Below are 15,662 nucleotides of genomic sequence, written 5' to 3' on the forward strand. Positions count from 1 at the left end.
GTGGCTCCTGCTGTATACAAGGCTTCTAAGCCAAGGTAGTCCTTGCACTTACCTGTCTTGTCTCTTGCACCTGACCTACCACACGTCTGTATGTGCAGAGGCTAATTCTTAGATGGCTGTGTGAACTGCCGGGAGGGCTACTGCCTCCCGTGGAAGAGGAACACTTGATGATGCTGAGTCAGCAGGCTGTTTTCTGTCCTGTGTTTTCAAGTAAACTGGTGATATATGGGACCTACTCAGGTCTTATGAATCCAAATATTTCTATCTTTAAAGTTCCTTTGATAGTCACCAGAGATTCATTATCTAGTTATTTTGGGAGGGCCTCATATTCCCTTCAAGATCTTTGAGGTTAAGACCATGTCTTTTTCTTTTCAATTAATGTAGGTTGTGCTGTGCAGCATGTGGGATGATTCCAGGACTAGGGATCAAACCTGGGCCTCCACAGGAAAAACATCAAATCCTAACTACTCGGGTCACCAGGGAACTCCCAAGACTGTATGTCTTTTTCACCTAGCAAAGTGATCTGAGTCAATGTGAACCTATTTTTTTTCACTATTAATAAAGGAATAATTATGTCTTATCTCAAAGGGTTGCTATGATGATTAAATAAGATATATATAAAAATGTTTCCCAAGCAGTAAATGCTATGCCTAAATGGTGATCATACTAACACATATATAGTCCCTATTCTAAAAGTATCCCTATTAATGTAGTAATGTTTATTAAACACTTCACGTACTAACTCTGATTTTCATTCCAATCTTAAAAAATTAATAAAAACAATTTGATAAAGAAGTGGTCATACTGATATAAAACTGATTTCACACTAAGAAATGCCCTGCCCTCTTTCCTCCAACCCAAAGACTGGTCTACTTCTTGGACAGAAAGAAACAGTCTGCTCACCCTTGTTGAAAGTAAACAGCTTACCATCATTCTCACCCCGAACAACAGGAGTAAGATATGCAACCTATCCAAACATGCCATATACATACACATACGTGCTAAAAATACCCAAGGCACTTTAGTGAGTTGCTGGAAATATTTTAAGCCAGAGAAATACAAGTTGAGTGAGACTGTTAAAATATCCCCTTTCTAATCCTGGGAGATGTTAGATCAAACATTAAAAAAATAGAAGCAAGCAGCACCATCAAGAACTATTTTAGAAATTTCCAGGTGTATAAAATAAGGTGGATTACAGAATATCAGGATCTTTGTTAATTTTTCTGGTATGTTTCACCTTTAGGCAGCAGTATAAAACATCACTCTATAAGCAGAAATCAAACCTGTTCGACTTGTAGTCAGAGAAAGGCCACATGGTCAGTACTCTTAACTCTGTAAGAACATGGAACAGTGGCTGTAGCTCAACCAAACCACTGAAAAGTTTCATCACAGATTCCACCTTAACAATACAAAAAGCCTACTTCTGTTCCTCTTCTGTGTAATAATGGAAATGGTTAAATGTAGATTCCCCCATGTTTATTCAAGTCCTATTCTTCCTTAAGCTTTATAAAGTATAATTCAAAATACTGCTCACCTTTTTCCTCTCATCACCCAACATCTAGGACCTAGATATTTTCTTTCACATTCCTTAGAAAATCTTACTTCCTCTGGAAGTCCAACACTAAGAAACATTTTATCAGACTCAAGGGATCCCATTCCCTCCAGATGTGTTCTAGAGTATTTTTCAAAAAAAAAGAAATGAAGCCAAGATCGTATCTGTTAGAGAAATAAAACTATACTAGATAGGCCAACTGAAAAGTAGGACAATCTGACTTACTTTTGGATCTATTTTTCTGTGAGAACATTTTTTAAAATTGGCTGATTCACAGTGAAATATTAACTACAGCTACATATATAACTTCATTCTGCATAAAACAAGCATATAATGCCAGTCATGACGCCTCCAAAAAAACTGCCCATCCCACAGTGTGTAAAGTTATTGCTAGCCATTGGTAAAGTGTGATACTAGCAGAATCAGGGAACGTCCACATACTTTGACTGGGGATACGATGGGAATGCAGTGTATGTTCAAGTCACAGTGTGACCATAATCTTTACATTAAAAGCAAGACCATCCTGTACTCGTCTGCGGTCTTTCCCTTACCCTTGTACAGAAGCGGTAATCAGCATTCCACTGCTGAAGGCTATTGAAGGCATAAGGACCTTCCAGAAAAAGGTCATCACCAAGGCTAGGGAATTAACCTGGTTGCTGCTGTAGATAAACTATGTCACCAGAAAGTGTTTCATCATGTTTGCATCAACAGGAGGTGTTAACCTTGGAGATACAATTGAGATTCACTTACAAGAGGGAAAAACTAGGGAAAATGAGGTAAAAACTCTAGCTTCCTATAGCCACAGGAAAACATATTCAGCTTTCTTCAACCTCATCGTGTAGCAGGCTATTGGTTTAGAAACTGATAATGCTTTACAAGAATACCCAATTCAGATCAGAGACACAAGAAAAGGGGGAAAAAATCACTCAGGGGGAAAAATATAACTAAAGAACATTTATTTGTTTTTCACCAAGACTTTATCTTGAGGACGTAACTAAACTGTGCCTCCACTCCCCACCCCAATTTGAAGGAGGATTAGTACAGTGGATGTTATAAAGCAGGTATGAACAGTTTGAGGGACTGGAACCAACAGTAACTGACAAAAACCAACTTTCATCTAAATCATCATAAAAATGTTTAAGTAAAAAAAAAGGGGAGGGGCAAAGGGGTTTTCAGATTGAACAAGATCATCACATTTTATCTAATACATTCAATTCTGGCTAGGGTATACCAAAATGGAAACAGGATAACTATAATACAAAACTTCCACTACAGCACACTGCACACACCGGTGTTCCAAGCCCACCCCCGTTCCCCTAATGCTTCCAAACTCAACTATTTCCCAGCCTGTTGGGCCTGTCGACGAAGGAGCACATAGATCTTCTCTTTAATCCAATCTTTGTTATAAGGCTGGTATGTCTGGGTATCAGCTCGGTAACTGAGGAACAGAAGAATAATAAGCAAAGTTACAATGGTCAAATACCGTCACGTTTTTAAAACTGGAAATTGTTAACTGTTCTAGAATGGCACAGATGTGCACATGCTCATACATGAATACAATGAAAACCTAACTGTTGAATTTTATGCAATATGAAGTTTAGATCATCTGGTACAATCAATCTCACAGCAGAAAAAGAAACTGAGGTCTAGAGATCTTAAGTTAAATGCTCAGTGTGTTACACATCTACTTCTTGACAAAGTATGCCCAGAAACCATGTGTTCTTTCTCCTACATAGTTAACTATTCTTAAGGTGCCTTCAGGGATTAAAAAACTAACAAAAACTTTAGATTTACTATATTTACTTTGAATTAACTTTAAAACAAAAAAGACGTTTAAAAATATGTTGCTGACACAAAGATTTCTTCCCTGGAAAGCATTAACAGAAGGAAAATTTTATATACATCCAGTATTTCAGGATTTGCTTTTTAAGGAACAATGCTGCTAAGTCACTTCAGTCGTGTTCAACTCTGTGCGACCCCCATAGACGGTAGCCCACCAGGCTCCCCCGTCCCTGGGATTCTCCAGGCAAGAACACTGGAGTGGGCTGCCATTTCCTTCTCCAATGCATGAAAGTGAAAAGTGAAAGTGAAGTTGCTCAGTCGTGTCTGACTCTTAGTGACCCCATGGACTGCAGCCTACCAGGCTCCTCCGCCCATGGGATTTCCCAGGCAGGAGTACTGGAGTGGGGTGCCATTGCCTTCTCTGGAACAATGCTAGAGGCTGAGTAGAGTCTGGAGTATAAGGAGTGACATCAGCAATGAAACTTTAACAGGATTCCAGGGTTTTTGGAGTACAATGCATCACTTAATAGACAACTCACTCAAAGTATGTTTAGAGGACAACAGATAGAAATATTCTACTGACCTACAATTGAACAACTACAACCAGCTAAATTGCTGGTTAAGCAATAAATTCAGTTTTTAGAGTAAAAAAAACCTAAAGCTATAGTATAAAAAAAGATAGTAAGCAAGCAGAGACAGCAGACACAAAGTACATCACAGTGTTACAAGGCCATGAGCACTATCTTTTAGGTTCTCAGCAAAAAAAATTATATACATATAACTACAAATGACGGTAAATACCTCTAACTGTTAGAAGCAGGAGTGTTAATCACTCAGTCGTGTCTGACTCTTTGCAACCCCATGGACTGTAGCCCACCAAGCTCCTCTGTGCACTAGAGTGGGCAGCCATTTCCTTCTTTAGGGGATCAAACCTGAATCTCCAGCACTGCAGGCGGATTCTTTACCACCTGAGCCACCAGAGAAGCCTATAAAGAAGTTGCCAACTGCTAGGTGTTGCTCTGGGCACTCATCTGAATAAACTCCATCCTATTTACAACTCTGTGAGTAGATACAATTATCATCCCTTTTTAATAAAGGAGGAAACCAAGGCTCAAAACAGCCTGTAACTTATTTTTTTTTGGCGGGGCAGGGGGTGGGGGCTGGGTGGGGTGGGTACAGTTTATCCCCTCCCTCTCACCCACTCCTCCAGGTCCTCACTGAGCTACAATCCAATCTTTGAAGAGAAACAAACTCCAAAGAAAGAATGCTTTACACCATTATTAAAGTCTTCCCCTGAATGGTAAGGTCAGGATGGGGTTTAGTAAAATGCACAAGCTCTCTACTTTTACAGAACATTTTGGCTTTTTACTAACGTCCTTTTGTTACAGTGAGAAATAATCTAAAAAGTAAACTCACTGTAACTCTTCAGATTAAGAGTGACAGGAAAATACAATTACTACATGACTATTTTAATTTTACAGTCACTATCAAGTACCTCTTAAATCACATTCCCTGATCCCTTCACCCTCCTAGATTTCTCACCTCTTTTCACAACCTCCAACACTTCCCCCCTCACCCTTAATTCCAAATGGTGTCCTCCTTTCTATTTTCCTGAAGTAACTAAAGCAATCAGAAAACCTCCCCAAGCTTCTACCACATCCGCCTGCCTTCCCTGCTTTACTATTAATGGATTGTCTAAGATCCTATCTAAAGCCATCAATTTCTCCCTCTACTACATCGCATTAGCCTGCCAACATACCATTATTTTTCTCACCTTAAAAACAAAATTAAAGGGGGAAAAAAGTGTTTTTTTTCTCTAGCTATAACCCCATTTCCCTCCTCTCCTCTTGAGCCAAATTCTACAAAAAAGCTGTCTGTGTTGGCAGCCTATAATCCCTCTCTTCTTACTAACTCACTGGACTATATAAAGATTTTACTACTGTCCCTCTAGGGCTTCCTAGGTGGCTCAGATAGCAAAGAATCTGCCTGTAATGACAGAGACCTGGGTTCAATCCCTGGGTCAGAAAGATCCTCCGGAGAAGGGAATGACAACCCACTCCAGTACTCTTGCCTGGAGAATTCTACGTAGCCTGATGGGCTACAGCTCATGGGGTTGCAAAGAGCTGGACACTACTGAACGACTAATACTTTCACACTTACAGTTCACTCTACCAAAACTGCTCTGGAAATCATCAAAGACTTCCACAGGGCTATATAAAATTTCAATTCTCAGTCCTCATTCATTTGATCTACCAACAATATGAAGTATCAATACTTTTGAATGGGTTGGTCCACCAAATTCATCTCCCTCTACTCTCCTCAGCCTCCACTTATTCTGCTGCAGCTTCAAAGGCTTCATTTTAGACGGATTTATTCACTGTGCAATCCTCAGTGCCTTGGAACACACGTGGTACATAACCGGCCCTCAGTAAATGTTACATGAACACATATGTGTCTCTCTCTGTGTGCCAGGCAATAAACAGATCAACTATAAACATTGCAAACCAACACAATATGATATATATACAGCTCTACTGGCCTCAATAGGTTTTTGAGTTTTTATATCAAAATAATCATAACAAAATTATCATACATTATAAACACATTTCATTAAAGACCAGAACTGGATCACTGAAATACTCTGAGTGAGCAAAGTAAAATGACTATAACTGAGACACAATAACGAGGTGAAGAAAACTGCACTCGAAAATTCCAAGGAAATGCTTATTTTCACCCGGATCTTTTGTGAGACAGCAAGCCCAGGCTTGGTTCCAGTGCTGAAACAGGAAGTGCCTCAGAGTAGGACCTACATGATTTTCACCACTGAAAAATATTTTTTTCTTATAGCATAGTATCTGACACATAATAAATATGCCTGGTGACTGAAGCTCTCATTATAAGGTACTTCCATTTTCCTCTGTAAAATCTGCTGTACTTAACACTCGGCCTCTCCAACAATGCTGAGAAGATGAAGTGTTATAGATTCACGGGCTCCTTGGTAACAGTGGTGACGGGTAATTACTGATATAAATTATAATAAGCATGTTAGGAAAAAAATTTAATTTGACAAAACTCGGAGAATAGAAAAGGTAAGTGTCAAAAAAACAAACTCATTCTAACATACCAAAATACACATGATCAATATTAGGAGGAATTAAAATTAAATTCTATTTCAGTCCTACATATATTTTAAAAAATCATGAAAACAGAATAATCTAAGTTTTAACTTAAAGCTAACTGCTTTAGGATAAAGACTATAATTGGGGAAAAATACATAAAAGATTATTTAGTTTAAGGAACAAAGTTCTCGGTTCAAGGCGGAGGCACACTAACTGCATCAATTAGCAAAATTCATAAGGTTTTCTTGTGCCTTCAGCTTTATGTTGACAATGTATGAGCCACGTGTAGCAGAAATATTAATCACTACATCACAGGCAAAACACAAAGATCTTTGTCATGCAGAGTGCGCTCCTAACAGCACACATCACCTCAAACAAACAAGATAAAAACACAATTTAAGAGATATGGTGGCTAATACTTACACAAGGCAGCTGAGGTCTGCCAGGTCATCAATAAAATCAAACAACTGACTGATATCATATGTGATAGAGGGGCTGTTGGGATTCATTCTCTTCAGATGTTCTTCATACATTTTACAAACACCTAAGAGAGGGGAAAACCAAGATCTTACAATTGTATCAACTTTAGATATGAGTAGTGCTACATGCTTGTATCACAATACTTTGTCCTACCCTGTACATATAGGTCTTTGTGTACCTCTAAACTGATTTCATTGATTTCCTAATAAAAAGTAACAGCCAACCACAGAGTTATCAAAAGCTATCTTAATAAAGCTTGGTTCACTACACTGTGATCAGAAATATCACTTAGGAGTTCCTGAATAGAAAGGGTGAATGGAAAGGAAATAAAACCCAGGAAAATTAACTAATTGTGGCACTAACCCACAGCTACCATCATACTTAGTGGCAAAAGACAATGCTTTCCCAGTCAGACTAGAACACCGGCTCTTGTCACTTGAGTCATGTTCAACATCGCACTGGAGGCTCTAGTAAGGGTGATTTGGCAAGGAAAAGAAGTAACTGGCATTCACACTGGAATGGAAGAAGTGTACCTATCTCTAGAAATGCATACAGAATACCTTAAGGAAACTACAAAACACAAACTATTACAACTAATAAATCAGGGTGGTAAGACTGATTTGCATGATGTAAAATCATTATACAAAAACCAATTATATTTCTATACCCCAACAATAAAAACACTGAAAATGAAATGAACAACATCAGAAAAGAACAGAATTCTTGCAAATAAATTCAATAAAAGAGACATAAGACACTCTGAAAACTGTAAAATGTCACTGACAGTAAAGATTTAAATAAACAGAATGCTATCTCAGGTTCATGGACTGGGCGACTTAGTATTAAATACTCCCCCAAATGATCTAGATTCAACAATCCATGTCAAAACCTGAGGTACTTCTGCAGAAACTGACAAGCTGACCCTAAACTTAACACAGAAATTACAGGGGTCCAGGACAGCCACAACAATCTTGGAAAAGAACAAAGCTGGAAGAAAGACACACATTTCCTCATTCCAGAACTCATCACAAAACTACAAAACTGTAATCAAGACAGTGTGGTACTGCTTATTCATGAAGACAGGCACACAGACTAATGGAACAGAGACAGGAGTCCACAGATAAACCCTCACATTCATGGCCAACTGCTTTCCCAAAAGGATACCAAGACAAAATCAATAGAGAAAGAGTATTTTATCAACAAAGGGTGCTAGGACAACTGTGCATTCATACGCAAAAGAAGAAACCTGGACCGCTCTCATGCCATGTATAAACAGTCACTCACAATGGCCCAGAGACTTAAATCTAAGTCAAAATTATAAAACTCTTGGAAGAAAATGGAGGCACAAATCTTTGTGACTTTGGATAAGCTTCTTAGATAGGCTGGACTTCATCAAAATTTAAGCCTTTTGTACTTCAGAGGACACTGTCAATGAAAGTGAAAACATAAGCCACAGACTAGAAGAAAATCTTTGCAAAACACGTATCTGATAAAACAGGGGTCCCCAACCTCTGGGATCAAATGCCTGATGATTTGAGATGGAGCTGATTTAACAATAATAATAGAAATAAAGTGCACAATAAATGCAATGCCCTCAAATCATCTCAAAACCACACACACAACCACCCCCCCCCAAACCCCGCCAATCCCCTACAGTCCATGGAAAAACTGTCTTCCACAAAACTGGTTCCTGGTACCAAAATGGCTGGGGACCACTGAGATGAAACTATTATCAAAAATATACAAACAATTCCTAACACTCAACAACGGGAAAACAAACAACTCAATTAAAAAACAGGCAAAAGATGTGAACAGACACCTCAACAGAGAAATATACACAAGGAAAATATGCATTATGAAAAGATGCTCAACATCATGACATGAGGAAACTGCAAACTGAAATGAGGCATCATTATACACCTATTAGGATGGCAAAAAATCCAAAACACTGACGACACCAAATGCCACCACAGGAACTCTCATTCATTACTGCAGGGAATGCAAAGTGATACAGCCACATGTGAAGACAGCTTGTCTGTTTCTTACAAAGCTAAATACAGTCTTACCATATGATCTGACAATCACTCCTCAGTACTTACCGAAAGGAGTTGAAAGCTTAGGTCCACACAAAAACCTACACAGGAATGTGCAGAGCAGCTTATTCACTGACAAAACCCGTAAGCAACCAAGATATCCTTCAACAGGTGATGGATAACCAAACTGTGTTATACCCGTACAATGGAGTATTATTCAACAACAAAATGAAATGAGCTACCAGGCCATGAAAGACATGGCGACATCTTAAAAGCATACAACAGAGGATGAGATGGTTGGATGGCATCACCAACATGATGGACATGAGTTTGGGTAGGCTCCGGGAGTTGGTGATGGACAGGGAGGCCTGGTATGCTGCAGTCCATGGGGTCACAGAGAGTCAAACACGACAGAGCGACTGAAGTGAAGTGAAAGAGCTGATCTGAAAAGGCTGCATACTATAATTTCAACCATACAATATTCTGAAAAGATGAAACTATAAAGACATTAAAAAGATCAGTGGTTGCTGTTTAGGGGAAAGATGGGTGAGCAGGTGGAGCACAGCAGATTTTCAGGGTACTAAATGTTAGACACATGTCGTTGCACATGTCAAAATCCACACAATGCTCAAAGCAAAGAGTGAACATTAATGCAAACTAGAGTTTAGTTAATAATGTGTCAGCACTGATTCTACAATTCGAACAAATGTACCACACTAACACAGGGTGTAAATAATTGGGAAAACTGGGAGTGGCAACCCAGGGGCTATGGCAGAACCGTACTTTCTGATCAACTTTCCTGTAAACCCAAAACTACTCTAAAAGACTAAGTCTATTAATTTTAAAAAAGGGATGAGGGGAGGGAAAGCTCTGTATCCCAGACGAATATTAACTACTATAACAAAAAATAAGCAAGTAAGATAATTACTATTTGGCAACCACCATGTGAGAACTGATTCCAGTATTTCCATTTTAACTTTTAAAATGGAAAATAAACCACCATTTCTAATTTAAAAAGAAAAAAAGAGCTAGAAAGCCACAAAAAGGCATGGAAGAAGCTTAAACACATTGCTAAATGAAAGAAGCTGATCTGAAAAGAGCTACGTCAATGATTCTAATCTATGACATTCTGGAAAAAGCAAAACAATGGAGGTAGCAAAGAGACCAGTGGTTGCCAGGGGGCAGGGAGTGAGGTGAAGAGGGATGACTAGGGGAACACGGAGGATTTTTAGCGCAGTGAGAATATTCTCAACATTACAGTAAGATACTGTAATGGTGAATACATGACATTACACATTTGGCAACATCCACAGCACTGCACAGCACAAAAAATGAATCCCCAAAGAAACTATGGACTGCATTCTGCTTCATCAACTGTAACAAATGCACCATACCTCATATTCTTTTTGGGGGGGCGGGGAGGGGTGTGTGTGACATACAGGACCTTAGTTCCCTGACCAGGGGAACCTGAGCCCTCTGCATTGGAAGCAGTCTGAACCACTGGACTACCAGGGAAGGTGTCATTAATAGGGGAAACTGGGGATAGGGAGAAGTACATGGGAACCCTCTGTACTTTCTGTTCAATTTTCCTTTAAGCCTAAAACTGCTCTAGAAATTAAGTGTATTAAATTTTTAAGTTCAGTTCAGTCGCTTAGTCGTGTCCGACTCTTTGCGACCCCATGAATCGCAGCACGCCAGGCCTCCCTGTCCATCACCAACTCCCGGAGTTCACTCCTTCCCTAAAATCAGCAAAGGTTAGTAAAGAGTACTGCAGAATCAAAGGCCAAACATGATAATACAGACAAAGCAACAATCTAGAGTGTGTGCACGAAGTCTACCTTAATGGCAAGTAAGGCCATCAGCAGAGGAAGGGACTTGAGAAAAGGAAAGAACACAAGCGTTGCTCGTCTTTAAAGATGAGAATAGAATCGGAGGAGCCATGTCTGATTATGAGTAGCTTTTTGTCCCCTGGAGGTCTACCCATCATTGGTTTTAGAAGAGATTTCTAAGCCTAATCCAATTAGCTTCAGATAATCAACAATTCCAGGGACATGCCAGCAGCAAATTTTATATTCCTGTAACATCTTTACAGGAACAGGTGAAGAATGTGCAATTTGCTAGCAAGGGTGCAGGGTGTACACAAGTGGTTTACTGGATGTAATGATTTAGTGATGTAATGAAAGGACACAGGGTGAATCTGATTTGTGATGATCCAATCTAGGTACTCTCATCTAATGGTTTATTGAGGGTTAATACCTCCCTTCAGGGTGGTGCCAGCTTATCAAACATATAATAAATTATACTGATTTGGTTCCATTTGCCTTTATTCACTGAGTTAATTTTTTATTTCTTAACATTCTGATGGACATCTCAGCTTTTAATGTTTGTTTAGTAATTAGACTATTAGGTTGTGTAGGCACTATTAGGTTTCTCAAGCCTGTTTTAATAACTATTGAGTTTAACTAGACTATATAAGGGATACCTATAAAATATTTACCCAGCACAGTAACAAATTACAAATAAAGAATATTTACAAAACAAGCAGAGGCCTGGGAAAGTCACGATATACATGAGCTTGATTCTAAAAAGTAAATAGTGAATGTCAGGGTAAACAAACTCAAGACACCTGAGAGTCTCAGCACTTATCACTCTCACCCTGGGAGCAAGCGTGGACCAGCTGGTGTGGATGCAGCTAGCGTGGGGGCCAGGAGCCTCTACAGCCCATCCCACGTCCAGCCCCCAACCCCTCACCACCCCCAAAACAAAATCAATGACTTATACCCCTTGATTAGTATTTAAACTTACCTTCCATACACTCATTCACAGATTCATAGTCAGCGTAAGTTCTGCCTTCTGGCCTCTTGGTAGGCTGTACCAGCAAGATGGTGTGAGACTGCACAGGGAAAAGTGATATCAATATAAGTTTCTAACTCAGTATTTGAGAAATTCATAGTATGGGATAAAATCCCCATTACCACACAATTTTCGTTGGTTATTAAAACACTATTAATCAGAGTGCTCTTTCTGCAATATCAATGCCTCTGCCCAAGCGCAGCGGCAGAAGCTTGAGTCACAGCTTTTCCGTAAGGTCTTAGTCTCCCAGTCCTTAACAACTGCTCTCTCAAACTCACTGCCTGTTAAATTCTCAGCATAAACTACCTTGTACTGTTTTTCCTCTTTTGCACCTTTCTTCCCAGCCAGATTATAAACCTGCTTAGGTGTTCTATATCCATTGGGCACTCTAATCCCATTAGATTCCTAATGAAAACAGATATGGGTTGATGAACAGAGAAGAAAAGGAAAACACTATAATGATTACAAGCACTTTATTAATCTGTTTTTTCTAACTTTAGCATTACAGTGAAATCACATCTTAGCCAGAGATTAGACTCAAACATTAAAGGTGTAAGATAAACTGGCAGTCTAAAATTAGTATATACAGTTAATGTTACCCTAGAAAATCCATTTAATTATTCACCCAGTAGGTGACTCACCATAAGAGGCTGTGTTATACTAAAATATTGTATTTTTAAGCACTAGAGTCACAGAATAGCTAGAGGATGATGACACAGGAAATGTGAAGATCCCTAAAGAGCAGCAGATCCTTTCGTCTTCCATCTCGCCCTCATTGGGGAGCAAGCTTTTGTTCATGGGTCTATTTCAGGGCTTCTCAACTCTGGCACTATTGCATCAGAGGCTGGAAGATTCCTTGTTGCAGAGGCTGTCCTGTGCATTGAAGGACCGTGGTATTCCTAGCCTATTCCCAGTAAAAACTCCCATGCCCTCCTCCCAATGTGTGACAACTAAAAATATCTCCAGAACATTGGTCTGTTGAAAGTATAACCCCTTCTGTTTTTTTTTGCCAAGTGTGTAAGGTTCACTAAATTCAAATATGATGTAACCTCACTGTAAACCCAATGCTAAATCAAACTATTTATAATCTTCAGGAGATGGTGAAGGGCAGGGAAGCCTGGAGTCGCAAAGAGTTGGACATGACTGAGTGACTGAACAACAAATTCTTCTCTTCTGCTGTACTAGTTTTTAATAAAAAGCAAACAAACCTCTTAAGGACAGGAACCAAACGTTCTGAAATGATCAGACTTTTTAATGACCAACAAACCGCAACTGAAATAGCTATGTAGAGTTTCTGAATAAGCACTGCAACCGCCCAAATAGAACTTTGAACACAATGTGAGGAAGGGATTTCTCATACTCCTCCCTCTCCACCAAGAAGCAGTCATTCTGATTAAAAGTCTGCGAGGATCTGAGATAGACCTTGATGACAAGAGATGGAAAGTAATGCTCACCTATAAAGACCTGGACACAGCTGAGGCCTTTCTTAAACAGTGATCAAAAGTCAGAGAACACAGAATGTTAGATTACTGGTTATTTAAAAACCACCAATAGTTCCAACGGCTCATATGTTGAGAAGAAAGTAACTTTATAGAAACTATACTGACATTCCTGCAAAAGGACCTGTCCCACATACTAGCCAGACCAGTTGCTACTACATTAATTTTCTTCTTATTCTAATAAGAAATAAGGACCAATTCACTTGAAAGTAAAGATATGAAAATGGCTATACAGTATGCTGCTTTTTATATTTACCCTTAAAGTGAAACTGAACTAAGTTTACTATTCTTAATACTTACTGCCCAAAGACAAGGCTTAAAAATTAGGAACAAGGAATGGCTAAATTTACAAAACTGTCAACAAAATTATCAGATCTTTCCTTCTTCTGAACAGATTTGGTCCGGCATTCCTTAGGTTACTCTTTCTTAGGGGAATGAGCAGTAATAAATAAATAAGCAATAAAAATATAAGTACATACAGGAATATATATATATCTATTGATATTTGCCACAATAGAAAAATAACATTGTGAAACCTAAAAAAAAAGTTATGCAGAATTACCTTAATGATATCCTATTCTGTTTGCCAAGCAGTTATGATTCACTCTAATGAAGAGTTAATCTGTTAATCTGGTTTTAAAGTCTCACAAACATGAACCCTAAGAATAGTCAGTCATTCTACTGTTACAGAAATACTACAATACAATGCATCTCTCAAACTACCAAAAAGAAAAGGAAGAATAAAAGAAAAGAAATTGAACCAATATTTAAGACTTTTGAACCAGTATTCACTTTAAATACAAATTCCAATTTTCAATTCTACATGAAATGATAAAAAATTATCACTGATAACTGCTCAATGATAATGGGGTGTTCATAATAACTGCTGTCATATCCCCAGATTTTAATCTAAGCATTTAAAAATAATACCAAATAAAGGCAGAGAAAGAAGGAAACTCGGAAGTGAAATGACTTGCTCAAGGTCACACTGCTAGTTAAGACAGGAACTGGAAATCCAATCTCCTAATTCCCAGTCCTCCTTGGGAGACTATGTTGGGTCAAACACTAACCTATCTCAATCCAGAAAACTACGACCTGAAAAAATTCCTTGTTAACAACAGCTGCATGATCTGTTAATCTGCAGCAACCAGAAAACGAAAATTAAAGTGTGGAAGCAACCACGATGACTTGGAATCCTCGTGAGCATCTCCTTTTTTGCAGATTACAAAACAGACACACAAGCCCCAAAAACAACCCTTCACCCATTCCACCCAGATTCTAAGGAAAGTGGACCCTGAGGTGAATCTATCTTTTCAGCTTCCAGACCCAAGAAGACTATAAAGATAAGCACAAGATGGATGGCTGGAGGGGGAGGGGAACACCAAATCGGCCCCTAAAGGTCTTAGAAAAGAGGGAAAATGTATTTTTTCAAAAAAGGCAGAGCCCAGAAAAACAAAAGGGAATGTGGTCGGGAAAGCACGCTACAAAGCAAAGATGTTCCCTCCCGGTCCACACGGGGGATGCAGTACATTCACTCTGTCAGCTTCGGGACGGAATTGTCAAACATCCTTCGGCCATTGTTCCTATAGTAGGCTGGGGCGTTTGAAGGGAAAGAGCAGCACCCCCACGCCTGCCTCTACCAAGCAGCAAACGGAAGAAAAAGCAACCTCCGCAACGCACGCCTCGCCCGAGCCAGCAGGCGGGCGCGCAACCGCGGGGCGGACCTGGGACCCAGGGCCTAGCGCCAGGCCCAGTGTCTCCGCGGCGGGAAGGAGAAGAGTCGACCCACAAGCTGGAGGGCCGAGCAGCAGCACGCTCGCGCCGGATGGGGTGGGGAGATATATGGGCGGGGGTCGCCCCGGCGGGGGTTAGGGGTTCGGGGAGCCGGTTAGGCCTCTCTCACCATCGCGCCAAAGTCTCCCGCTGCAGCCGATGCCGACTCCGCCGCCGCCGCCGCACACGAGCTTGCCCGCAACGCCGCTAACAGCCAATCCCCGCGAGAGGAGCCGCCGGAAGTCGTCAGAGGCGCACCGCGAAAGAACCTTTCGGACCATAGAGGCTCACAGATTTCCGGCAGCTAGAGCAGAGAGTGACCCTGTTTCAGCCATCTTGGATAAGGGAAAGGAAGCACACAGGGAACGTATCGGAACTTGAAAAAAAAGCACTTTTTTCTAGACACGATTTTGGGTACTCGCGTTATTAGATTCGCGGCTAAAGTGATCACCGGTATAGACAGTGACACAAGCCATCTTTCAGTGGCCCCACTCAAAAATGGCGGCTGTATAAGAACCCTGGGGCATAGGTCGGTTGTAACCCCGGAAGTACCCTTCTAAAGGAGGGGGCT

General features: G+C 40.1%; 1 protein-coding gene across 1 annotated transcript; it reads right to left on the bottom strand.

Moving 5' to 3' along the window:
- Positions 1-2,493: 2,493 nt before the first annotated feature.
- Positions 2,494-15,329, bottom strand: ERH (ERH mRNA splicing and mitosis factor). Its single transcript, XM_004010751.4, has 4 exons — positions 15,222-15,329; positions 11,772-11,859; positions 6,877-6,997; positions 2,494-2,990 (listed from the first exon to the last, which is right to left on the bottom strand). Exons 1-4 carry the CDS (start codon positions 15,222-15,224, stop codon positions 2,888-2,890), a joined length of 315 nt encoding a protein of 104 aa, XP_004010800.1. The 5' UTR covers positions 15,225-15,329; the 3' UTR covers positions 2,494-2,887.
- Between the last annotated feature and the right edge of the window lie 333 nt (positions 15,330-15,662).

The sequence above is a fragment of the Ovis aries genome, chromosome 7 (assembly GCF_016772045.2).
Source record: "Ovis aries strain OAR_USU_Benz2616 breed Rambouillet chromosome 7, ARS-UI_Ramb_v3.0, whole genome shotgun sequence".
NCBI classification, from domain to species: Eukaryota; Metazoa; Chordata; class Mammalia; order Artiodactyla; family Bovidae; genus Ovis; species Ovis aries.